The sequence below is a fragment of the Haliotis asinina genome, chromosome 14 (assembly GCF_037392515.1).
Source record: "Haliotis asinina isolate JCU_RB_2024 chromosome 14, JCU_Hal_asi_v2, whole genome shotgun sequence".
NCBI classification, from domain to species: domain Eukaryota; kingdom Metazoa; phylum Mollusca; class Gastropoda; order Lepetellida; family Haliotidae; genus Haliotis; species Haliotis asinina.
In genome coordinates, this window is record NC_090293.1 from 23,221,538 (window position 1) to 23,247,457 (window position 25,920).

Below are 25,920 nucleotides of genomic sequence, written 5' to 3' on the forward strand. Positions count from 1 at the left end.
CATGCTCAACAGTGTGAATAATTAGTGCATTACATGCCATAGGGGGGAATGTGGTTGATGGTATTAAACAATAATATTAAGAAAATTTACGCATTAATGCAAGTTTCTCCAACATTTTCGGAATCACGATATACCATAGAGCGGCAGTTCAAACGATAATAGTCCATGCAGGGAGCAAGCGTACTGTATGTCTCCAGATGGTGATTTAACTTCAGTTGTTGACAGTCTAAAGCCCAGTTTTATGTTGTCTTGCCGCAACATTGTTTTCTCCTTTTTAGGATATATGTTAGCTAGTTGTAACTGATTTTGTGATAATCCGATGTGGCTTTAATTCTCACCTCACTCATTCACTCAAACGAAAATAGCAGCTGTACAACATATGACGTTAGTGATAATAATATTAATTATATAGAAGCATTGACCAAAGTTCAAAATAGGCCTGGCCTACATACCCTGGTTGAACACATAGTGTTCCCACACCTGTTAGTTTCGATGTGAAGGTGAACATGCCCTTTCCAGCAAATGTATTCTGAGTACATTCCTAAATGTCCATATCGAGCTAAATCCCTCAAATCCAACCTCAAGCTTAGTCATTACTAATACATATTGCACAATGTTATGGACGTCTTTGGAAAGCTGACATTCATAATATGATACTAAAATATGTAGCAATAGGCATTGAAAAGAAATAGAACGAACTATTCTAAATAATGAATACGAAATATTCATTAAATTCCAGTAAGCATTTCGCAAAAGAGTTGGCAAATCTTGGTAACACCCTTTACGGGTATACCTTCGACATCTCCACAGAACATGTATGATAGTTAAACATCCACAAATAAATAAGTGAGTTATTGCACCCAATGAGCTTGTTAAAAGAGAAGACACATCATGCCTAATCATTTAAAATCCCTGTACTGGATGGAAAAGAAGATTATTTTGTTTTTGTTGGTCGTTCGTTGTTGTTGTCATCCCTTTCTTTTCCAACGATGGTATATTTACTTTTATGTTTGGCATTTCCCCTCAACAAAAGCAAGGAAAATGATCAAAGTTATGTCCATCTTCCTGAAACTGGACAGCACAAGAACCAGTGTCACTAGCATTTGATGTCAATCTGAGAAAAATTTATATTACTACCATTCCATACCCAACCCATGTTTTACCCCGAACGTATCTTAAATGTTACCCTTGCATTTATTGACTGAAACAGACATATGTCATGGTATGTGATCACTGTCTGCTTTCGTCGATTAGTGCATTTTTGCACGGCAAACACAAGAGTCCAGGCTAGAATAAGCCATATGGATGTTACCGGTGTATTTCAGAATTGGTGGCATGTTTCCAGTACAAAGCCAGGTCGGTGCTTTTTACGCGTAGTTTTTCACAAACATCGATTCAAGCATTGCATGTTGGGACGCATGCCGAGGCACAATCGAGCATATTATCTGTGACCATTAACTATTATCAATAACAGCCATCCTGCGTTTGCCTTTGTGTGAGACAGGTATTGCTAAAGAGATCACGAGATACAACTATAGATGTACACTGGAGACAGCAGTACGATGAGATCGGTTCACTATCACACAGTTCTTCTTGGCGCCTATTGCATCAACGTTCGTGATTCATTTGGTTTGCTTTACAAAAGAATCATGCTTCATTTCAAGTCTGTAAGCACGGACGTTTGACGTCCTGTAGAGAAAAGCATGTCATTCCTGCATAAACAGAAAGATGGTAGCGATATACTAGTATAAAGATGTACATGATTGCTGACGAAGAGGCTTCCATAGGTCGGTGAAGACACAGATTGTTTAGTAAAGTTGCAAGACCTTCTTTAGGAGTCGCACAAGTCTTATGAAATGTCAGAAGAAATACATTATACGTTAGTTGCTAACTGCCACGACACTGGCCAGCGCCCAGGCTGTACAATGAAAAACTGAAAATGTTCGTGATATGAAATTATAGATGACAAAATTATGAGTAAACTGATTTTGTTTCAACTTTTACTCATTTGGTAATTTTAAACGACCTGTGCGAGCAACAGTAGTACCCATTCTACTTCTTGCGAACATAGAGAAACAATTTAGGTACACGTTATTTTTGCAACACAATCATAGCTTTGGAGACTCTGCCGAAATCATTTGTTTGTAGTGGACGCAGCATGATGGCTATTGAGGGTGTGATTAAAAGTGTTGGTATGACTACTCAGCAACATGAAGTTAGAAACGGATTCGAATCCCGAATCTGAATATTTTGATCAGATTCGGAATTATGACGACAAGTGTCAATATATGCTATCTCGCCGCTTCTAAAGTACTAGGGGCCCATAGTAAACCTGGGTATCTTAAAAACACGAACACCCAAACGAACATTTTTCCTTATTTCAGCCTCAAGTTTGACTTTTCTTCATATTTGAATTCGGCATTTGAATCCCGAATCTGAATATTTTTTTCTGAAAAAAAAAAATTCAGATTAGGGATTCGAATCCGTGTCTAACTTCATGTATCCTGTCTACTCACACAGTGGCCGTGAAACTTGAGTTAAAAGTGTTTAAGTGTGTGGCCTTTCTCACATTTCATTTGTGTAGTAGTTTATACTACCGTGTTTAAAGTACCAATTTATCTATTAAACATATTATTCAAAATTTATCTAACAATTCTGTCTCATTTAAAAAAAATCAATTATTAAATGATAAATAACATTATCAAAAGAACTGTTAGTCACTGAAATATTTATTCTTTGTGATGCAAAAATCAATACAGTCAGGTGTATGGGGGAGGTAGTGTCCTGGTGTTGGAGCGTATTACATATTTTCATATGACCATCGCTAATGGACACTTGACTTGTCAGCGATAAGTTGACAAAATTTGGCGTCATGTCGTTGCTCCTATGGCTAGAATTATCGTCAGGACTTTTTTATCTGGTGTCTATTACATATTTATGTTTTGAAAGTTATGTGTAGCTGAAGACATGGATGGAAACATGAGCATCCTCGAACATCAAGGAGCCTTATTAACCGGAATAACCAGGGGTTATAACGTGGGACACACTTGAACATAAAATGTGTAAGATGGTGGGCTCTTAGTGGGGTTGAAATACGATCGTGGATGATATGTTCAGTTAATAAGTCATATCGCATGTCTAAGACCATTTGTGTCAAGTTGAACATTTCTTGAACTGTTCCTAACAATTCGTATCTCGATACTATCCAAACCCCTTGGTAAAGCATTTTGAAGGGACAAACATACACGTTTCTCTGTGCTATATGTGTATTATGCGAATTACACTGACTGATGTGCCTTTACTATTTGTGCAGCGAACTGACACATGCATGTTTGAAGGATTGACATCGTATTCCTTTAGATGTCTCTTGTGAAAATAGCATGACTAATAGGAACATATTTGTATGGATGATGTGAACATACATATGTTTGTCTACCAGATTTGTGTGTATAGTACTGAATGTGTTGCCCGTCTGCCTGTCAGTTAGCTGTGAATGGCTGCGATATGGACCAGTTAGTTTCAGCAATATTCTCCAGCGAGATGGTGGAGTATATATAATGTCAACGTCTTCAGATAAAACGTCATAACGATAATTGCTACATACATATGGTATCTTTTTCGGTGTCATATTAAAATCAATTAATGAAAATATAGGTATAGCGATTTCCCTACCTCTACTCATTGTCGACAGTTTTGTTTAGTTTCTCCTGTTAAGGCGACATCGTGTAGCTAAATTTTCGGATTCCTCGCTTCACTGCAGACAAAAATCAAATAATGTCTATCAGTTGTGTCAGTGATGAGTAGGGCAGAACATCTCTCTCTCTCTCTCTCTGTCTCTCTCTCTCCCTCCTATAATAAGGAATGATATATTTTTATATAGACAGTTCTTAATTGAGATAGATCTTTCGAGTCGTAGAGAGCAAACTAAAGCCATTACCGATATGCCCAATCAGTGTACAGTCCACGCATGCAATGTGGTCTGTGAGCAACTGTTACTAGGACATGTGACATGACAAAAAAAGTCAGCGCTATCCAGCCTTATATAAAACGTCGGAAAACCTGAAATAGCCACAGGCCTCTCCGTCACTGATTGCAGGTTGTGTGACTACGACCATGGACCGTACTGTTCTGTTCATCTGCGCAGGTAACTTCATTATTTTATGTCTATTTTAAGCGATATTTTCCAGGTTAGTAATGTTAGAAATGTGACAACAACGTTGAACGCTGCTGTAAATTAAACACTTTGTTCAATTCAAGAGATTTGGTTGATGGCATAAGGTTGTCGTGAACAGTTCTCATAACTTATTCAACATATTTAATGAAACATGTAATGAGAATGTAACACCCATCATATGTATTCTCTGATTCATCAAAACATGCACCTTGACAACTGCGGGTTTAACTGTTTTCGAGTAGTACACCTACTGAAACCACGGGTGTATAGTGGTCTGTTTTGTATTTTTTGTAGCTGTGATGATCCTTGCTGGGATCAGAGAAGTCCGTGCTGGCAACTGTGCTGACGCCTCCAGTTGTAACTCCCACGGTACCTGCCCTGATACATCCGCACCATGTGTGTGCACAGATGGATACAGTGGAGATGACTGCTCAACAGGTAAAAACAACACTTTACATATGTGCACAATGCATATGTGTATACACAGACTACAGTGTGAAATATTCATCTCCAGTACTGCTCCCCATTTTGCGAATCTGTTTCGTTTTGATGGGCCAGAATATCTACTCAGACTGGGAAGATCTAAAACAAGGTTGTTTGACCAAGAAGTTTAACCTGAGCGTCAGATGTAAGGATGCTATATTATCGTCGAATGAAATTCATCTAGCCACTGATATAACCACGTGAATCTGAAATAGAGGAACAATACTGGTCTCCTTTATTTCATGTTCAACTTTCTTTGCACAGATTTGCCAGATTACAGGTGTTATTTTACAGTGTAATTCGTTATGAACGTCCGAAAATTGGATTTCTTCAACCCACGTCAGAGATCTGATACCCCAGTTCCATTGGATTTAGAAGAAAATGACACGGCAAAGCTTATGGCAAGTTTCATTGCCTTGAAGCTTTGAGAATTTGATGTACACTATTTATTGGCGTTGTTTTGCTATGATTTATTACGTTATACAGAACAGGTTTTATTGTTTTTGATAAAAATGGATAATCTTGTTTTCCTAGCCATGCTAGTCATTTTTTCTCGTTGTTGGATGTTGGAGCTTTTGTTTCTGGATCCTACACGCTATGTTAGTTCACTGTCCATGACACCATGTCACCTTTGCCCAATGGTAGTTTCCTGTTACATGCTTCGGTAGCAGACCGTACTAGCCAATGTGTGCTTGCAGTGTGGCTGGCGTTTCATCCAAAATCACTGGTTTGAATCCTTCTTGACGTTTTTGTCTGATAGTACGTAAGAGTACCTTGCGTAATCGCACGATGTCAGCTCTTTCAATTAGCACCCGTCTGTTTTTCCCACTTACCTCGGGCTTAAAGTATAATACTTCAGGGCGGGAGTCAAATTTTCAATTTCATGCACCCGTTGGTTTCATAAAAGAAGGTTCCGATATTTAGTTGATCATAAGGCCTGCTCCGTCTCAAAACCGAATGTGCGGTATTGGAGGGATGTTTGATTGTGGAAGCAAACTTGAAGCATCTCGTACAGTTACTTATCTTCTAACATATACAGTGGTTGGCAAATGAAACGTGAACCGTAGTCTGATGTATTTTGTGAAGAAGCCCTACTCCCATCCTCCTAAAACACGTGATGACAAACGCTCCACAGTACGAAATGTGTGAGATCGGCAAAGCCTTGAGCATTAAGGTACGAGCATGGAGGGATTCTCTATGGATAATGAAAGGGGTACTTTATCTAAATACGACCTCGACCGTGCCCCCTGGACAAACTGTAGCATCAGCACTGGTGTCAGCTTGCAGATGAGTTGCTTTCAGATCGGTTTTGACAATGTTATACCACTACTCGATTAACTCAATATGACATTGGATCTCAAGAATCATCGACGCTTCTCACTAGCTCAACTGTAAACAAAATGAAACAGACTAGCTTCATACACGAGTTCCAACCAGATTTCAAAGCTGGTGTTAACTTTTTCAACGATGATGAAATAGGAAAAGGGGTTGATTTTGAATCCTTCTTCTGTGCATCTTTTTCATTCTTTGTAATGACGTCTTCACAAAAAGATTTCCAGTATGATCATGTTAAGCTTCAAACATCTAAGGCCAACAACATTTTGATTATCAGAATTAATAATCAGGTTTAGTTTACAAGATCTCATAAACGGAAAGTCACAAGCACAAGAAGAACTCCATAGAGGTGGAACTGAATTGGAAGCCTCCGGTCCTCTTGCAGAAACCAAATCGATAAAGTTCTCCACAAGCACCATCTCTGAGAATCACTTGGTTTCCTTCATTGCTCTGGGAACACAGCCTAAACATTCCAGAAATGTATTAAAGGTCACATATACTCTAATATGGTACAAACGCAGAATCACTTGCTGACATCGTTATAAATGAAACCCCGTCATTAAAAATGCTCATTTCGATCTTTAATTACCTTAAATCGACCATTTTGTCAATAGTGCAAAATTCTCAGCCGCAAACGAAATTTCAACCAATCAGAGCGGCGCGTCTCCGTGACGTCATAGTGGGTATAGAAACGAGGGTCTGTGCAGTATTCATCTACATTTCAGGGGTTGAACTATTTCGTTTACAGGTTTGTACAAACCTGAAATCGCGAAAGCTGTTGAGAAAAATGACAGCTATATGTTCTCACAATCTACTATCAATTAGTTTTGTCTCCTGCTTTGCCTAGTTTTCGAGTTACAACCCTTGTTTTCATAGACGATTCTGTCAAAATCACTTGGTGTCGCTAGGTTGTAATCCGTGTTAGGTGGTATAAACCTACACGTTATTTGTCATCATTCACTTGATGCTCAGTTAATGAATTTATAACAGATATGATTAGTGGCAACGCCACTTAGATTACCCGACAAAGGCCCCCATCTGGCATTTCTTTTGTCTGGATAGATCATAGGATTAACCGATAACACACTGATTGATTAATTAGTTTTATGGGGATTTAAATGGGGGATTTGTCAAAAGGTAGTGTTTATGTATATGAACATTTACTAATCTATACTGAATACACTCTGTCGTGTCTGTGTCTACGTAAAGCAACGCCCTTCTTTCAAAGGATTAACCGCCAATACATTGATTGATTGCTCATTATTGGCTAACTAAATAACTTTTTAAAAAGAATGACGCACATTATGCAATTAGTTGCCAGGTGTGCTATCTTGGGTAACCAATGAAACTATACAGCAATGTGAAAAACCTGAAACGATACATCACGTTTTCGTATATTAGACTGTTAAAAAAACACATCACTTGGAAAATCTCCAGATGAATTATATATCACTTGTTTTTGTGGATATTGATGGATACATTCCTCGAAGAAGGTAATAGCCTGACATTGCTCCCATAACTTTAATTTTTATATTTGCATTTTTGTTTTTAATACGTTGTCGTAGCTTTCAACAGAACCATTGTTTTCGTCGTTAAGTGTAATGATGCAGACGACATACACTAGGGCGTGGGTGCGAATTATGAATCATATAGGAAAACTATGAAATGTCTACATATAACGTTCCTGTTATACATTCGCAGATCACTTCTTTATATTAAGTTTCAAAATGCATACAAGTATGATTATAAATTAATTAGGATTATGAGACCAAGTAAAAAGACATTTATTGACAAGTGTCTACATACTGGTGAGTGAACGTTACAAACCAAGTAAATTTAGCAAGTGAAGAAATTTATCGCGCAGTATGTTTACTTCGACCCCGACCTCGCTTAGGTTATGTTACAGGGTGTGTCATGCAAACTCCTGTTGGTAATGATTCAAATACGTATTTATGTAGTTTTGATTTTCTAACTTGATGAGAACAAACCATACATAATCTCATTAATTCAAATGGATTTGACTTCACGATTTTCAAAAATGGCGGCCCGTTGTCTTGGGATGAATGCTATTTAAGTTTGTTTTCACCGACTTACAAAAGGACAATTGCTTTCTGCTGGTAGTAAAATATGTATTTTATTGATGGACATTAGGATGTTACTTGACATTGCTTATAACATAACAATTTCACTCTTGGAAGTGAGGTGGAGGTCAATATAACATTGCTTGCAATATAAATGTCACTTCGACCCCCACCTTGCTTCCTTGGAAGAAGTCCTTATGTTAAAAGTTGTGTCATGCAAAATCCTTTTGGCCATGATTGAGATGCATATTTAACTACTAGTAAAAAGTAGTTTTGATTTTCTAACTTGATGAGAACAAATCATAATCTCAGTAATTCTAACGGACTTTAGCCCGTGACTTCACGATTTTCAAAAATGGCGGCGCCCTGTCTGAGGATGAATGCTATTTAAGTTTGTTTTCACCGACTTACAAAATCAAAATTACTTTCTGCTGGTAGTAAAATATGTATTTTATTGATGGACATTAGGATTTTACATGACATTGCTTATAACATAACAATTTCACTCTTGGAATCGGTCAATATAAGGGGTCAATATAATATTACTTACCATAATATTGTCACTTCGACCACAGCCTCGTTTCCGAGGAAGAAAGCGTTATATCCACGCAAAATCCTTTTGGTCAGCAATGTGTAGTAAGCAGTCTTGATTTTATAAACTCGATGAAACTCCATTTTCTATCCTGGAAGCGTGGTAGGGGGCGAACCATCCGATTTAGTATATACCACAGGCTTCCACAAAGCTCACTTCGCACACACTAACAACCAATTTAAGCACAAACTACGGAGTCTGGTTGAAATCTGTGCATAGTAACACCTTCACCCGACCCCAAGGGACAATTGGCGGCAACACAACAATTCGACATGTCTTTGGTGACGTCGAGAAATCAGCAAAATGACGAGCGTTCTACACATTTTCTATACATTTAACTGGAAACCGTTCCTTCTATGACGTCACTGTAGGGCTCTGGCGACACAGTTACGTAACCTGTCTGCGGTTTCGTTTGCGGGCGAGAGAGAAGCAGACGGCTTTTTAGCAACTTTTAAGCGCTTGGTATTAATTAACCACAAGTTTTTTAAAAAAGAAAATGGTGTTTCGTTTATGACTAACCAAAAGTCTTTCATATGCAGTGATAAAAAGAGTACCCAAAAATTGAGTTTAGTGGTCCTTTAATATCTTCCTTTACCATTGAGTCGACTGTGTATGATCAAATGCTCTTTTCACTGTTTGGTTGAACCCGTCAATCGTCTCATGAATAGGCGTCCCGCCAGAAATATTCGGCAGTTAAAGTTAACAAACCTATGAGGGATATTCATATATATTATATATCCCTGCAGTACAATGTCTGACGATCTATTTTTTATACTCTGATTGATTTTGTATCATATAAACAAAATTATAAGCTGTATCATATACATAAAGCGTCAGTCAGGAATGATGGCACGATGTACCTTGAAACAAGTGCCTTTAGCCCTGAGCGAGCAAATGTTACCGGGAATTAGCTTTACACATGGTGAACCCAGGTTATGGGTGTGACAAACCAACCGGTGAAATGTAAGGCTATCTCTCGTCACAGTGATTATTTTTATAACAGGTCGAATGAACTATACATTACATAAATGCGTAAACAAGACATATTTGTAATTCTACCTTTTTTCTGCAAACAAATATTGCATAATAGTGATTAAGATTATGCTAAACTGAAATGATTATACTAAACTGAAAAGTGATAATATAGGCTTTTCAAAATAGCCGGGTAGATCATTGAATATGTCAGATGACACCCGTTATAGTATTCGTGCGATATTCCATCACAAGGGATAACTATTTTAAATAAAAAACTATGAAGGATCTTTTAAAGATGTTAGTTATCGTTTAATCATTGCGTTTTTAAAAGAATTAGACCTGTTACATGACTTATGATTGGAGGTTGAATGAGCACCAAAGATTGTTAGAGGCTGTATCCTCGAAGGGGGTTGTAGTACCGTAAACTTATTGACCTCCTGAGAGGGTATGTAAATCCCAAAACGGTTTAAGTCAGATTTAATCTTCCACTTTTTAGCCGTAGAATATGTGTCATTTTATTTTGTGGCTAATCTTGTGTGTCATGGAATATGTCAGAAGCAACACGTACTAGCACACTTGTGCTCTTCGTGATGGTGTTGTGTTTTTTATATGCACTATAAATGCAGTTACAGAATTATGCTTCTATCAATGTGACATTACGTATTGCTTCATATGCATATACAAACACTTGCTGTCCGGTTATATCAAGCATAATGTTTCATATGCATACACTTACGGTGCGGTTACATATGGTGTAATGTATCATATTCAAACACATAAACCGGACTTCTTGTATTCTTCTGACATGACACACAAGCTTTGTAGGTAAGCTTGGAAATCAAATATAAGGAGCAAAATTCTGCTCACATTTATATGTGTCTCAAACTATGTAATACTTTTCAACTGTAGGTTGTGGATATATATTGATTGCATTGTCTCATTATATTTTTTATGCAACGGCGTGAATCAAAATATCTGATGACACACGTATTTGCATGCATGTCAGGTAAATCGACATTAGCGCTTATTGTATCTCTTTGTGCTATTCCTGGTGATGTGATGTATTTGTTGTGAAGCACATAGATTTGTTTCTATTTTGAACTGGAGTCACACGAGAGACCACAAAACCAACTATCTTCCAACACCATGGTTTATAAATTATTTACACAATGTAAACGGACACGCGTATGTTTGAAATTGCTTTCACACAGAAAGTATGGTTGAAGGATCGACCAACTCGGCCAGGACCCGTCCCTTTTTAACATGTTCTTGTCCAGGGGTGGACAAATCAGTTATGAATTGGCACGATGCACATGCCTGTCGCTCGAGTGAAACTGTAGCCTTTGTTACAGCACCTGTGTGCACCTCAGGGGGAAGTGAATGTGGCTCTCACGGTAGCTGTGACACCAGCGGCTCTACCTATGCCTGCACCTGCACAGACGGATATACCGGCAACACATGTGGAACTGGTAGGACACGTAAAATTATTTCTGGAATCAACTGAGCTATGTACGATTTTAACTACTAGTGTTGAAGTAAATCCTTGTACTTCTTAATGCTGGGGATAGAGGCTAGATGCAGTCCTTTATGCCTTTTCTAGCTTCTGGATTTGGCTATTATCGTTATGCTGTTATTTATAGTAAACTGTTTCATATGCAAACACCAACTAAAAATTAAGTCTGATTTTTTATTTGCCATTAACATATAGCATATTGTATTCAGATATAAACTTAGAATTATGAGTGGGTGAATTGACACCTTACGTCACGTTTGGAAGAAATGTTTACTCATTGACCTGAGCCATGAAGGCCCGGGATAGAATAGGCCTTCAGCAACCCCTGCTTGCCATAAAAGGCGACTATGCTTGTCGTAACAGTCGGCTAACGGGATCGGGTGGTGAGGCTCGCTGACTTGGTTAGCACATCTCATCGGTAAAAACAGGATCAGAAAGTAAATCAGATATGACATATCTGATTTACTTTCTGATCCTGTTTTTACTGTGGTTACTGCTGACATTAAGGTTCACTTCCATGGCAATATATATATATATATATATATATATATATATATATATATATATATATATATATACACACACACACACACACACACACACACACACACACACACACACACACACACACACACATATATGTATATATGTATATGTGTATGTTTATGTATGTGTATGTGTATGTGTGTGTGTATATATATATATGTGTGTATATGTATATATACTGCTGACATTAAGGTTCACTTCCATGGCAATATATATATAAGGTTGTATATATATATATTGCCATGGAAGTGAACCTTAATGTCAGCAGTAGTTTAACAGAGGAACATTGTCATAACATGATACGAGCATGAAGCGCAAAGAGTTTTATAATTCTTCTACTGGAGTATATCATCCGGGTATCGTTGGTGCTGCAAGCTGGAGGACTGCTTGCTTTAGTATTGTCCTTGTGATTCTTCGTGGAGGGTGGGGAGCTGGGATGATGAACCATGTTACACTAACCATGGTTTATGAAATCCCAACAAAAAAACCCAACAAAACGTCCACTTGATATTGACCCTGTTGATACTGACCACAGACCGTCTGCATCGATTGAGTATTGGCCGCGTTTCGTTGCGATTGAGACTCCTGACAAGACACCGTTGAAGTTTAACCCCTTTGCAGTATCCAAGGGTATTCAAGGTATTGCTGGGGATGTGCTGAACATAAGACGCTTACGTTCAGGTGCCCTGCTAGTTGAGTGCGGGAAAAAGCAGCAAGCAACCAACTTGATGAACATGAAATCTTTCGTGGGCATTCCGGTCACGGTCCCTGCTGACAAAACCTTGAATACAAGTAAAGGTATCGTCAGAGATCACGATCGATTGGTTGGTGGTATGTCGGACCTTGATATAGTGTCAGAAATGAAGGATCAAATTGTACTTTATGTCAAGCGCTTTACAACTTGGAGAAACAATGAAACCATCAAAGCAAATACGTATCTGTTTACGTTTTTAACTCCAAATGCTCCTACCTCAGTGAAGGCAGGCTACTGCAACATTCAAGTTGACACGTACATCCTTAAACCCGCTCAGGTGTTTTAAATGCCAGAAATATGGACACGGTGTAACCACTTGCACATTGTCTGTTGTGTGTGCTCACTGTGGTGTACTAGATTGTACTAGTGATTTTAAAAAATGCACCAACTGCATCACACGAGCATTCTTCATTTTCTAAACAGTGTCCTATCTGGAAAGAACAAATGGAGATAAACAAAATCAAATTTACTCAAAATATCTCTTTTTCTGAAGCAAAAATACTGGTAAAGAGATCTGATCATCCAGAAAGGTAGCTACAGTAGCTAAAACATCATTTGAATCTAGCTCTAAAATAACAAAATCCATCCACAGGCTGCCAAACTACCTTGACTTGGGTAAATTGCGACTGTCCACAGCTCTTGTACCCTGCTATATCATCTCAGACTGAGGAATCAGTTCCTAGTACCTAAACGTCTTCTTCTTCTAAAACTCATCATTTCAGTCACACTCAACGTCTCAATCGGCAGCTGATAGTCAACAAAATAAAATTCAATTGTTCAATAAATATGGGTCTCTTGAAGACATGGACGTTTCTGAAAACGTCCATTCTAAGGCACGTAGCTTGTCGCCTTCCAATAAATCCCCCCAAAAGATAGTTTATTCCAATAATATTGTGCAGTGGAAATGCAGAGAGAGTGAGTGAGTTAATATTTAACGTCACATCGGCAATATCTCAGCCATATCGTGACGAGAACGTTTAATACCGAAATGAAATATATGGATACTATAAAAACCCGTCAACGAGGGCCAGTAAAACAACTAGAATATCACAAATGGGATTAAAACTAGTGTGGAAACTAATAGCAATATTCGGATAATACAACGTAAAATCAGGCTATAGATTGGCAACAACTGAAGGTAGATCACCATACTAGGAACCATGGGGACTCACAGTACCTTTGCTACCTGAATGGACCTTAGTTGGATTTACATCATCCCCTCAGCTCTTAGCAATTTAGTCACATCTAGCCAAAAATTAAAAATACACATATACTACGATTAAAAATAGTGGAAGTCTAAACGTACATGGAATGTTTTGGTACTTACGTACTCTCTCAGGAGGACAATAATTTTACGGTACTTCAACTCCCTTTGAGGGTACAGCCACTAACAATTCAAGTTAATAATCTAAACTACCGTGAATTAAAATGCAGCTATCTACAGAACATAATAATCAAAATTCAATGATGAAATCAATTTCTTTTAAAAATCCAAGACTTAAATGAGAACTTACGGTGTTAAAAAGGTTCTTAATTGTTTTTACATTGAGATATTTATCCCTTATGATGGAGAATTCAACACAGTCAAGCAGGATATGCTTGACCGTGGTTCTCTCATCACAAGGGATGCAAAACAGAGGATCCTCACCTTTCAAAAGGTATGAATGAGTATATCTAGTATGGCCAATACGACATCGCTGCATGATTACCTCTTCAAATCTGGACTGACAACCCGAGTAGGAATAACCAATATAGGGTTTTATTTCATGTAATTTATTGATGCCTACCTGGATGTCCCACTTTTTCTGCACCAGATCACGGATATATGATCTAAAGCTAGCTTTGTAATCACTGCAATGAATAAGAAGTGGTGTCACAGATTTGTTGAGTGCTGCCTTGGCAGCAAGATCGGCCATTGCGTTACCTACGTGGCTTGGTAACCAACAGAAGACGATGTCGTATTGGCCAGTAGCAAGATCATTATATAATTCAATTTCTATTAAAAGTGGATGTTTACAAGAAATACAGTCGGAAAGAAAGAGAGTCGGAATAGATTATATACTGTTTATGTTTAGGATTTCTTATTATAAATAAGAGCCGTTAGTATGGCGTTAGCTGTAAAAATAGAACTGTTGTCTGGTAATCTAGAAGATATTGTTCTGGATCCAATGACAGTGGCACAGGCCACTGCGCCACCGTCCTTGGACCCATCTGTAAATAAGGATTTATAATCGCTATATTTATGTTTTAATTGATTATATTCTTGTTGTATTGTAATTAATTAGTTTCCGATTTTTTTTATAAATGTGGTCAATGTTAGGTCCACTTGGGCCTGACTAACTGCCAAGGAGGAAAAGAAAGAAGACGAGAAGGCGCTATGTCTTTCAGCTCAATTCCGACAGGAGAAAGAAAGGGTTTAATTCTGTGTCCTAGAGGCGGGACAAGAGAAGACTTTTTGTTGTATAAATCCTCATAAAGGGGATTGAACACACAGTTATAGACGGGGTTGGATTAGTAGAGTATAATTGAGTGATATACTGTAAAGCTATCTTTATACGGCGCTGCTCAAGAGATGGTTCATCAGCCTCAACATAGAGACTGTCAATGGATGAGTTCTAAAAGACCCAAGACAAAGTCTTAGACCTTGATGATGATGCTTTAACGTGCTGTGTCTATCTTTTTTTATCTTGAGAAACCATATGACACAACCTGGAAATATGGTATTTTAAGAGACTTACATGACTTTGGCTTGCGAGGTCGTTTGCCTGAATTTCAAGCCAACTTTTTAACATAAAGTTTCAAGTGCGCGTGGGTTCATACCTGTCTGATCATTACAATCAGGATCAGGGTGTTCCACGAGGCAGTATTTTGTCTGTCACACTTTTTAGTATAAAGATCAACAGTTTATCAAAAGTTTTAAACGATTCTTTTGATAGATCGTTATTTGTGGATGATTTTAATATTTCTTGTGGTAAAAACATGCATACCATTGAACGGCAACTGCAGTTGTGTTTAAACAAGGTTAATAAATGGTGTCTTGAAAACGGCATTAAATTTTCTAAATCGAAAACTAACCAATTAAAGTTGTGAAGGAAGCTAAGTGATCAAGCTACCCTTCTCCATCTAAAATCGATCACTCGTGCGTTCTAAACTTGATTTTGACTCCATCGTCTATGGTGGATCCTGCAAAAGCAGCTCAAAACAATTAGGCTCTGTCCATCATCAAAGTCTAAGACATTGCCTTGGGGCTTTTGGAACTTCACCCATTGACAGTCTCTATGTTGAGGCTGATGAACCATCTGTTGAGCAGCGCCGTATTAAGTTACCCTTACAGTACATTACTAAATTATACTCTAATGAATCTAACCCTGCCATTAACTGTGTTTTCAATCTCCTTTATGAGGATGTATGCAACACAAAAATCTTCTCTTGTCCCCCCTCTTGGCCATAGAATTAAACCATTTCTTTCTTCGACCGGCATTGAGCTGGAAAACATAGCTACCGTCTTCTTTTTTCTCCTTGGCAGTTGGTCAGGCCCCAAGTGGACCTAATATTGACCACATTTAAAAACTCAGAAACTAATGAATTACAATATAAACAAGAATATAATCAACTAAAGGATAAATATATCAATTATAAATCCTTATTTACAGATGGGTCCAAGGACGGTGGTCCACTGTCATTGGATCCAGAACAATATCTTCTAGATTACCAGACAACAGTTCCAGTTATATAGCTGAAGCTAACGCCATACTAACGGCTCTTATATTCAAAGAAACCCTAAACATAAACAGTATATAATCTATTCCGACTCTCTTTCTTGCCTTCAGGCTATTAAAATATTTCTGGTAAACATCCACTTTTGATTGAATTTATTCAATTGTATAATATTCTTGCTACTGGCCAATACGACATCGTCTTCTGTTGGTTACCGAGCCACGTAGGCATTTCCGGTAACACAAAGGCCGATGAGTGCTGCCAAGGCAGCACTCAACAAATCTGTGACACCACTTCTTATTCCATACACCCATTATAAAGCTAAGATTAAATCTTATATCCGTGATCTGATGCAGAAGAGGTCGGACACCAAGATAGGCATCAATAAATTACAATGAAATAAAACCCTATATTGGTTATTCTTACTTGGGTTGTCATTCCAGATTTGAAGAGGACATTATCAGACGATGCTGTATTGGTCACACCAGATATACGCATAAATACCTATTGGAAGGTGATGATCCTCCATTTTGTAACTCTTGTGATGACAGAATCACGGTCATGCATGTCTTGCTTGATTCCTTTGAATATTCCATCCCAAGGGATACCTATTTTAAATCACGTAGTATGAACGACCTTTTTACTAACATGAGTTCTGATTAAATTTTTGGATTTTAAAAAGAATTGGATTTGTTGAATGAATTGTAAACAGATGTTTTTTATTATTGGTAGTTTAGATTAGTAACTGAAATTGTTAGTGGCTGTACCCTCAAAGGGGGTTGAGGTATTGTAAAATTGTTGTCCTCCTGAGAGGGTTCGTAAGTCCAAAAACATTCGATGTACATTTAAATCTACCGGGTTTTTAATCGTAGTATTCTTGTCATTTTAAATTTGGCTAGCATTTCGTACACTCTCCAGCAGCTGAAGGGATGGTGTAAATGCAGCTAGGGTCCATGCTGGTAGCAAAGATACTGTAAGTCCCCATGGTCCCAAGTATGGTGATCTACCTTTGGTTGTTGGCGATCTATAGCCCGTGTTTTATAATGTATTATCTTCTTTAATTACATTGTTTTAGTTTCTCATGCTGGTTTTATATTCATATTTGTGATATTCTAGTGTTTTTACTTTCCATCGTTGACAGGTTTTTATAGGATATATGTATTCCAATTTAGTGTTAAATGTTCTCGACACGATATGGCTGAAATATTGCTGATGTGACGTTAAATTTGAACTCACTCATTCACTCCATGACAGAGTCCCCACGGTCCCTAGTATGGTGATCTACTTTCAGTTGTTGGCGATCTATAAATCGTAATTTATATTGTATTGTCCAAATAGTGGTATTTGTTTTAACTCTCCACACTAGTTTTAATTGTGCCTGTGATATTCTAATTGTTTTACCGTCCTTTGACGACAGGTGTTTATAATGTATACATACTTGTTCTCGTCACGATATGGCTGAAATATCGCCGATGTGACGTTAAATATTAACTCACTCACTAACTCCATGACAGGCATGCGTCGACGGGAAAACAATGAAATCATTACTAAAAGGATTCCGCACACATTTTGCAAACATTTACGTTACGTTGCAACAAGATAATGCCCACTTACACGTTAACATTTTCACGCAGTTATTTTGTGATTAACCTCATTGCACTTTTCTTGGGTGAGTTTTAAATGGCTTCAGATACAGAGCCAGTGCACAACATTTAAACGGCTGTATCAATCTGTGGTTGATATTTGGAACTAACTCCAAGACTGTCTTGAATTAGCTGTGGGTGTCTATAAATGCGATCAGAACCTAGTCATTGTCCTATTAAAAGTCTGTGTCTTTACAGCGCCATGTACAAGTGGGGGCGGTGAGTGTGGCAGTCATGGGACCTGCAACACAGGTGGCTCCACTGTGAAATGTGATTGCACAGATGGCTATAGTGGTACCCTTTGTGCAACAGGTATGTGCATATTTTGTATCTATTTCTGTAATGCCTGAAGAAACATGACTTTGTTTAGAATGTCATGTCGAAGTACTCGTACATGCAAAAGTTTAGAAACAATATGTTTTTGTACACACTGATCCACTGAAGGATTAAAAATTGTTGCTCCTTTCAGCACGTATATTATCCATCGCGTTGCAATACACCTTACTTCTACACCACTGGGCTACCAACTGGTCTTGTATTTCCCAAATCCTTATCTGCATGAATTGCTCAGTGACTCAATACACGTGTGAATATCACACTAACCAAATGTTGAAAACAAAACAGATACATTAAGCATACAGACGAAACAGTTGCTCAAGTTGAACGTAGGAATCCACCCCACCCCCAACCCCTAAATGAATCACTTGATGACATCGCGAAAAAGAGGCTGCTGCTGAAATATTAGCTGGACTATAGGAAAGGAGTGAGACTTCTATTGATAGTGATGAAGATCAACAGGCCGTGGTATTTAACTTTGCGGTGTCATTACGTAGTGTATGAGTACATTGTGTAAAGCAATTCCCCACATCACTTGCCATCCCACTTTCGCACTGTTGCAAACGGCGCCATGACATCATCCCGAGTGACTGTGTCTGCACCTGTGTGCTACATGTAGCACTGATGTGCCGTGTAAAACATGTTTTAGGAACAGTATAATTTGTGCTGTGTAAACTTGCTACTGTTAGGTTTGAAGTAAATCCTACTGCTCGATTATGCAGAAGCAGATGTAGCGAAAAACCATTTCGTACAATGGTCTATATATATATATATATATATATCTATATTGTCTTGTATGCAATCCCGTGGATGTGACTCATTATGGTTTTCTCCATTAAAATATAGGTTGTTGGGTATACTTAAATTTACGACTGAAAGTGTGGCTTGTTGTGGAATACGTTCTGCTGAAGTTTGTCGATGATGGCTGTTATTGATTTTATATTGACGTATATAATCTATAAATTTTATAGGCTTTTTGTTTATTAATACAAACGGTACCAGGAAGTATAGTTTACCATGCAGATCACGTTAGATGACGCAAATTACAGTGAACGTGTCAGTGGAATGTAATTGATCTCAGCCTCAGCAGTTCATATTTGTGTTATATTATGACAAACACTTGTACTGCTACTGGCATAAGGATCACTAAAGTGGTTCATAGTTAAAGTGTGAAAACCAAACCTATGGGTCTATTCAGCTCACGTCTTACAAACGTTTGTGTATCAAACTACGTAATGCTTTCAACTGTAAGTTGTAGGTATATATTGATGACGTAGGGTGTTTATTATTATATGCAATATCACACGTGTCATGGAATATGTCCGAAGAAACGCGTGTGCTCTTCATGATGGTGTTGTGTTTTTGTTGTGTGGAACATAGCTAGATATACACTATAAATGGAGTTACACATGATGGAACAAATCCAACAGAATTATGCTTCTGTGAATGTGACATTTCGTATCGCTTCATATACAAACACTTGCTGTCCGGTTATATAAAGCTTAAAGCATACACTTACGGTGTACATATTACTTACACATAGTGTAATGTATCATATACAAAGACATAAACCGGACTTCTTGTGTTCTTCTGACATGACACACAAGCTTTGTAGGTAAGCTTGGAAATCAAATATAAGGAGCAAAATTCTGCTCACATTTATATGTGTCTCAAACTATGTAATACTTTTCAACTGTAGGTTGTGGATATATATTGATTGCATTGTCTCATTATATTTTTTATACAACGGCGTGAATCAAAATATCTGATGACACACGTATTTGCATGCATGTCAGGTAACTCGACATTAGCGCTTATTGTATCTCTTTGTGCTATTCCTGGTGATGTGATGTATTTGTTGTGAAGCACATAGATTTGTTTCTATTTTGAACTGGAGTCACACGAGAGACCACAAAACCAACAATCTTCTAACACCATGGTTTATAAATTATTTACACAATGTAAACGTATGTTTGAAATTGCTTTCACACAGAAACCGGCAACACATGTGGAACTGGTAGGACACGTAAAATTATTTCAGGAATCAAGTGTGCTATGTACGATTTTAACTATTAGTGTTGAAGTAAATCCTTCTACTTCTTAATGCTGGGGATAGAGGCTAGATGCAGTTCTTTATGCCTTTTCTAGCTTCTGGATTTGGCTATTATCGTTATGCTGTTATTTATAGTAATCTGCTTCAGATGTAAACACCAACTAAGCATTAAGTCTAATTTTGTGATTAAACTCATTGCACTTTTCTTGGGTTGGCTTTAAATGCCCACTTACACGTTAACATGGTGAAGTTTAAATGGCTTCGGGTGCACAGCCAATGTGCGCATTTGCACGGCTGTATCACTCTGTGGTTGACATTTGGAACACTTAATCCAAGGCTGTCTTGAATTAGCTGTGGGTGTCTATAAATGCGATCAGAACCTAGTCATTGTCCTATCAAAAGTCTGTGTCTTTACAGCGCCATGTACAAGTGGGGGCGGTGAGTGTGGCGATCATGGGACCTGTAATACATCTGGCTCCACTGTGAAATGTGACTGCAATGCTGACTATACTGGGACCCTTTGCAAAGAAAGTATGTATATTTACATACATATACACATTTCTGTAATACTTATTGCACGGATGCTTCATTTACACTGAAGGATGACAACATTTGGACACACAGAAGAGTCACATCGGCAATATATCAGCCATACCCTGTCGGGAAATTTAACATTTAAATGGAAAATTGTACAGAAGAAATGAACAAAAAACATGATATACGTCGTTTGGTCAGTGCAATTAGAAAAAAAAGTAATAGGTTACCTCATTATGGCATGATGAATTCACACAGGAGAACCCAGTGACCTCGTCTCTTTCGAGACTGATGAGTTCGGACAGTATAGCAACAACGAGAACGTATTTGTGGCGTCCTCAGGTCGTTGAAGTAGAATGGACTCACTCAAATATTGTTTTCGCTTCTCTTCTCTTTTCAGAATCAGGAGGAAGCCGTGTCACATTCCTTTCCCAACTGTTCCTGATTCCCATGGTCGCCTCTCTGTTCATGTAGTTATCACAGTCCCCTCTCGATAACAGACTGAAGACAAATCTCCCCCCTTTCTTTAATGTCAAAGAAAATGTTTCTAAAAACAACTAATTCCTGTGCATTAAATACTATGTATGATAACAGAAATGAAGGTAATTATCTTCCTCTGATATTTGCTTCCTACTTTACTGGAAAAAGAGAATGTTTCACCAAAACAAATTCACTGTGCGTAATGCTATTATAATACTATTTATTAAACTATCTGTGTGGTTTTTCAAGCATGCAGTGGCAAATGTACACGCGTTGCATATGAAGGATTGGAGCGTCCGAATGACCATAGAAAAGACTGATTCCTCTGTCAGAACCTTACGGAATGACAAAGCCATTATTAGTCACAGTATTATTGTGTATTCAACATTTTGCAAATATGTTCCTTAAGAAATTATCGTTTTACAGTAAGCCTTTGATGTCTTTGAAATTAAAAGCATTAGCATGCTCCAGTCCTCGTGTTCTTTACCTAGATGACATGTTGAGCTTCTGACCGATGTTAGTTGTTCCGTCGAAATAAACGGTTTAGTTCACGGCAACTCTGCGTTCGTATTTTTTTTAACATATACTATGTTCTGTATTTAAGGTTAACGTATACAGATTATTTGACGCTATGCATACTCTTAACCTATATACATCTACGTGAATTCCAACGTGTCAGTTGTTACAATCTGAGTTAACATTTGATTTTCGATGGCATTTGGTGAAGACTTACGGATTTCATCCGCCTGACTGTAAGATTGTTGCTGTGCAAAGTATGACCAACTCAAATGTGCTAAACAGATAGCTTATCCTCTCAAACGGATTGTTTGTGGAAGTATGGGCTATGCGACGAAAATTCAGTAATTGCTGATGTATTATATTGATTGCATGGACACACAAAGAAAGCCTAACAATCCTGCAAGTATAATGGTGGTTGTAAATGTCATCGGATTGGTAAACTTATGTGTCTAGCATGAAGTGTTTCAGCGTTACACATTTTCATTCGGAAACAAATATACATGGATGAGGATTCCGTTGTCCACGTGAAATAACCGCATATACACACTTGGAAAACATATTGCAAAACGCAACATTTGTCATAGTATCAACACGTTTCCATTAGCAGGAACTATGGACCGCTTCTTCAGTTTACCTTACACTCTGGATAAACATACTTCAAGGAATAATAAACGTAATAAGATTGATGACCGCCAGTGTATTTATAGAAGCAAACATGAGAAGTAAGTTGCTACTGGTATGAGGAAATGAGTTAGTGAGTTTAGTTGTTCAATGGTTTACGCAATATTCCAGCAATACCACGGCGGGCGTCACCAGAAATGAGCTTCGCACATATTACCTTAGCAAATAGAGCTGTTATACGGTAACCTAGAAGATATTGTTCTGGATCCAATGGCAGTGGCACAAGAAACTGCGCAACCATCCTTGGACCCATCTGCAAATAACATTGTGTATGTACTGTAATTACTTTTTAATTGATTATATTCTTGTTTATGTTGTAATTCATTTGTTTCAGATTTTTGAAAGCTACACCTCGTATTTCGTTAAGCGCATTAAAGCATGTTGTTTCCTGTCGCTATTGATTAACAAGGATACCACGTGGTGAAGACTGTGTTCAAACAAGACATATAAGTTACCAACGAGAGTTTAGATAAAAAGCATGGTTTATCATTTTTTATGGATGTGGGAAGGGTTATATGCATAGCGAGCCTGTGCGTGTAAACATTTTGATCCTGCATTTTGATCCTGCAGGACAAAAGACTTAATTTACAGGCAGCATTACCCAAGGTCAAAGTCGTCGAGTTTCTGATCCACTTCAATGTGATTGTGACTAAATAGGAGACTAGTGTGGGGCAGGAAAGGAATCTGTTGAGATAATTTATACCTTGAGCAAACAGACAACGCAGCGTGTATCTTAAACACGGTGAAGATAGTTTCATGGCAAAAACGAATGTTAGGGATTTGTTACTGTGTGCCTGCTTTCCCCACTCATGAGACCAGCTCACTACACTGCACTAACTAGACAAGTATAAATTAGCAACTGCAATTGTTAGTGGCTGTACCCTCAAAAGAGGGTTAAAGTATCGAAAAACTAATGTCCTCATGAAAGGGTGCACAAGACCTAAAACGTTCAAAGTAAAATTTAAGCTTTCCGGATATTTAAACGTAGTATATTTGTTCTTTTAGCATTCGGGTAAGTTTGTCTACAGTCGCCAGCTGTTGAAGGGATGGTGTAAATCCAACTAGGCTCCATGCAGGTAGCAAAGGCACTGTGAGTCCCTTTGTCTCTAGTATAGTGATCTACCACCAGTTCTTGGTGATCTATAGCCTGTTTTTATATTGTCCTGTCATGTATGGTTAAAATGACTTAAAGTTCATTACTAGTTTTGAAATATGTATCTGTGATAGTCTAGTTGTTTTATGGGCCTTCGTTGGCAGGTGTTTATAATTTATGTTTAATCAATGTAAATCCATAACTTGTTTTAATCACTATATGGCGGAAGTATTGGCGGTGTGACTTGAAACCTTATCTCACTCACTGACTCCACTTCATAATATCTGATTTCCGTTTAAAAGTATTAGCTGATTTTTAGGGCGAAATTACAGAAATAGTTTGAATCGATTTAGTGATATCGCAACTATATGACAGTAGTCTCTAAATAATCGAACCTGGACTAGACAATCAACAACATGAGCATCGGTCTACCCAGCTCGGATACAATTACATTTGCCAGGTCAGCGAGACTGACCACCCGACCCCATTGCTTGCATCTTGCAACAAACATGGGTTACTGAAAATCAATTCTAACCCCGATATTAACGGGATGAAGACTGGAGAGGCATAACATTTGGTTATTACAATATCAACAATACAGTTGCCTCAAAAGGAGCCAGTTAATAATAAGGAGTAAAGGGGGCATTTTGTAAATGCATGGGACAAAATTAAATATGTGCATATGTGAGGGTCAAAACACGTGTTTAAAGTGTTGGCTCGTTTGGCATGTGTTCGACCGACAAAACAGTTACAATACATGAAGTCCATTTATTCTCTGTCATAATACCGCTAACGGTTCCTTGATTTGTTTCTGCACATTAAGGCGTGTTCAATGGAATCCAATGCTGATTTAGGTGGGATATTTTTTGTTATTCAAATGCTTACAACCTTATAGCATTGCATTGGTTAGGATGCATGTGCCTTCTTCAAAACCAATTTTGAATTACCTGCTGCTTTGGAAGATCTGATACATTTACCATATATGCATTTCTTACATATGTCTCATTATAGTATGATCATTTGCAGCGCCCTACGCCAAATATGGATTACTTAAGGCCAATATTCTCAACCACTTCTCTAAAGACGAGAAATAGCCATAAATGATCATAAACAAAGAAAGTTTTTATGTTTATCCTAAATGTATTTTCGTGTGTTTTGAAATCTTCTTTTTCATTTTAAGTGATCACGAGAAGAGACGTGTAAGTTGCATTGTCAAACAGTCTGAGTTTTTTTCTGTTCAGGACATTACGTGAATGGTAAAATCAGGCATTTTTCTTTCTGTCAGTGTCAAATTCTGATAGACAAACTGAGACCTTTCATAAAATTAACCTAGAACGATATATACTTATCAACCTACCCGTGTCATCTTTCTCAGAGCGTCGCCTTGATATAATAGTGGGTTCTAAACGTACTTTGCAGGTGTGACGTAAAGTTAAGAGAACATGGTGTGTTTAAAACTACTCTTTCTTATGATGGGCGTAGAAAAATAACTAACATTTATAACTGATATTATCAAACAGATGGCACCTTTCGGCTTGTGCTAAATTGATATTTAATAGTCGAGTCCAGGATAGTTCTAGTTCGGAGACAAAATGACTGGGAATAGATCTTCACGATCTTCACGATCACTGTGCTCTTCCAAACACTGAACTTCAAATGCCAGACGATAAATCATAGCTTACGGGCTTCATTGTTGGTTTTCACATTACATTATATTTTCACCTATGCACTTGACTTTTCTAAGCACATCAACGTTCTCCGCTGTAGAACGAGAGAGGATTTGATTACACGATGCCATTTAGAAAGAGAGGATTTGCAAATTTCATTAGGTAGAAGGGGTGAGTACAATTTTCAAGCTTAAGTTAATTCAGTATGTTGCACTCTTACTTCAGAGCAACCCTTGTCATTAAGTTTACGTACATTCGTAAATAGGCATTTGTGTGCTTTGTCAGATTATCCAGTGATCGACATACTGGATATCGACGTGGACAACTAGGACGACCTGACATACATCTGCACAGCCAGACACCCTATCATCCAACAGGGCTTGCTGTAGATCAGCTTTAACCGGCATATTCACGGACACTGATACAGCCTACACGTCTGTAAAATAGTTCCGGTTGATAACCCTTCAACGCGTGAGATCAGGACTTTCAATAGTAAAAATATACCGAACTCTTTACACATTGGTAACTTACCTGATACTCAGGTATCCAGATATGTGATACAAAAAATTCATCTTAAATGCAAAACTGATGACGGGTCTTGAACATGCACTTGCGTAGGATTCCAGCTACTCTGACAAATGCCTTTTGTAATCTCATCATTACGGGATCGTATAGACACAGATATTCACAGTGTTTGGTGAGTGGGTGAATGAGTTAATCATGTCTTGATACATTTATTCAGAA

The 25,920-nt window shown here is 37.9% G+C and overlaps 1 protein-coding gene across 2 annotated transcripts; it reads left to right on the forward strand.

Moving 5' to 3' along the window:
• The first annotated feature begins 4,057 nt into the window (after positions 1 to 4,057).
• On the forward strand, positions 4,058 to 21,773 carry LOC137261806 (fibropellin-3-like). Of its 2 annotated transcripts, XM_067799590.1 has the most exons (6): positions 4,058 to 4,144; positions 4,469 to 4,612; positions 10,993 to 11,109; positions 18,012 to 18,125; positions 20,620 to 20,733; positions 21,137 to 21,773. In XM_067799590.1, the coding sequence occupies exons 1-6, from the start codon at positions 4,114 to 4,116 to the stop codon at positions 21,208 to 21,210; spliced, it is 594 nt and encodes a 197-aa protein (XP_067655691.1). In that variant the 5' UTR covers positions 4,058 to 4,113; the 3' UTR covers positions 21,211 to 21,773. The 2 variants fall into 2 exon arrangements, with proteins under 2 accessions (XP_067655691.1, XP_067655692.1); XM_067799591.1 differs by lacking the exon at positions 18,012 to 18,125 and having other exon boundaries at positions 21,137 to 21,283.
• Positions 21,774 to 25,920: the final 4,147 nt, after the last annotated feature.

Excerpts from the sequence above, each read along its gene's own strand:
- LOC137261806 (XM_067799590.1), top strand. The coding sequence starts at position 4,114 with ATGGACCGTACTGTTCTGTTCATCTGCGCAG. Across the intron at positions 4,145-4,468 it reads TGTTCTGTTCATCTGCGCAG|CTGTGATGATCCTTGCTGGG; the intron begins GTAACTTCATTA and ends TATTTTTTGTAG. Across the intron at positions 4,613-10,992 it reads TGGAGATGACTGCTCAACAG|CACCTGTGTGCACCTCAGGG; the intron begins GTAAAAACAACA and ends CCTTTGTTACAG.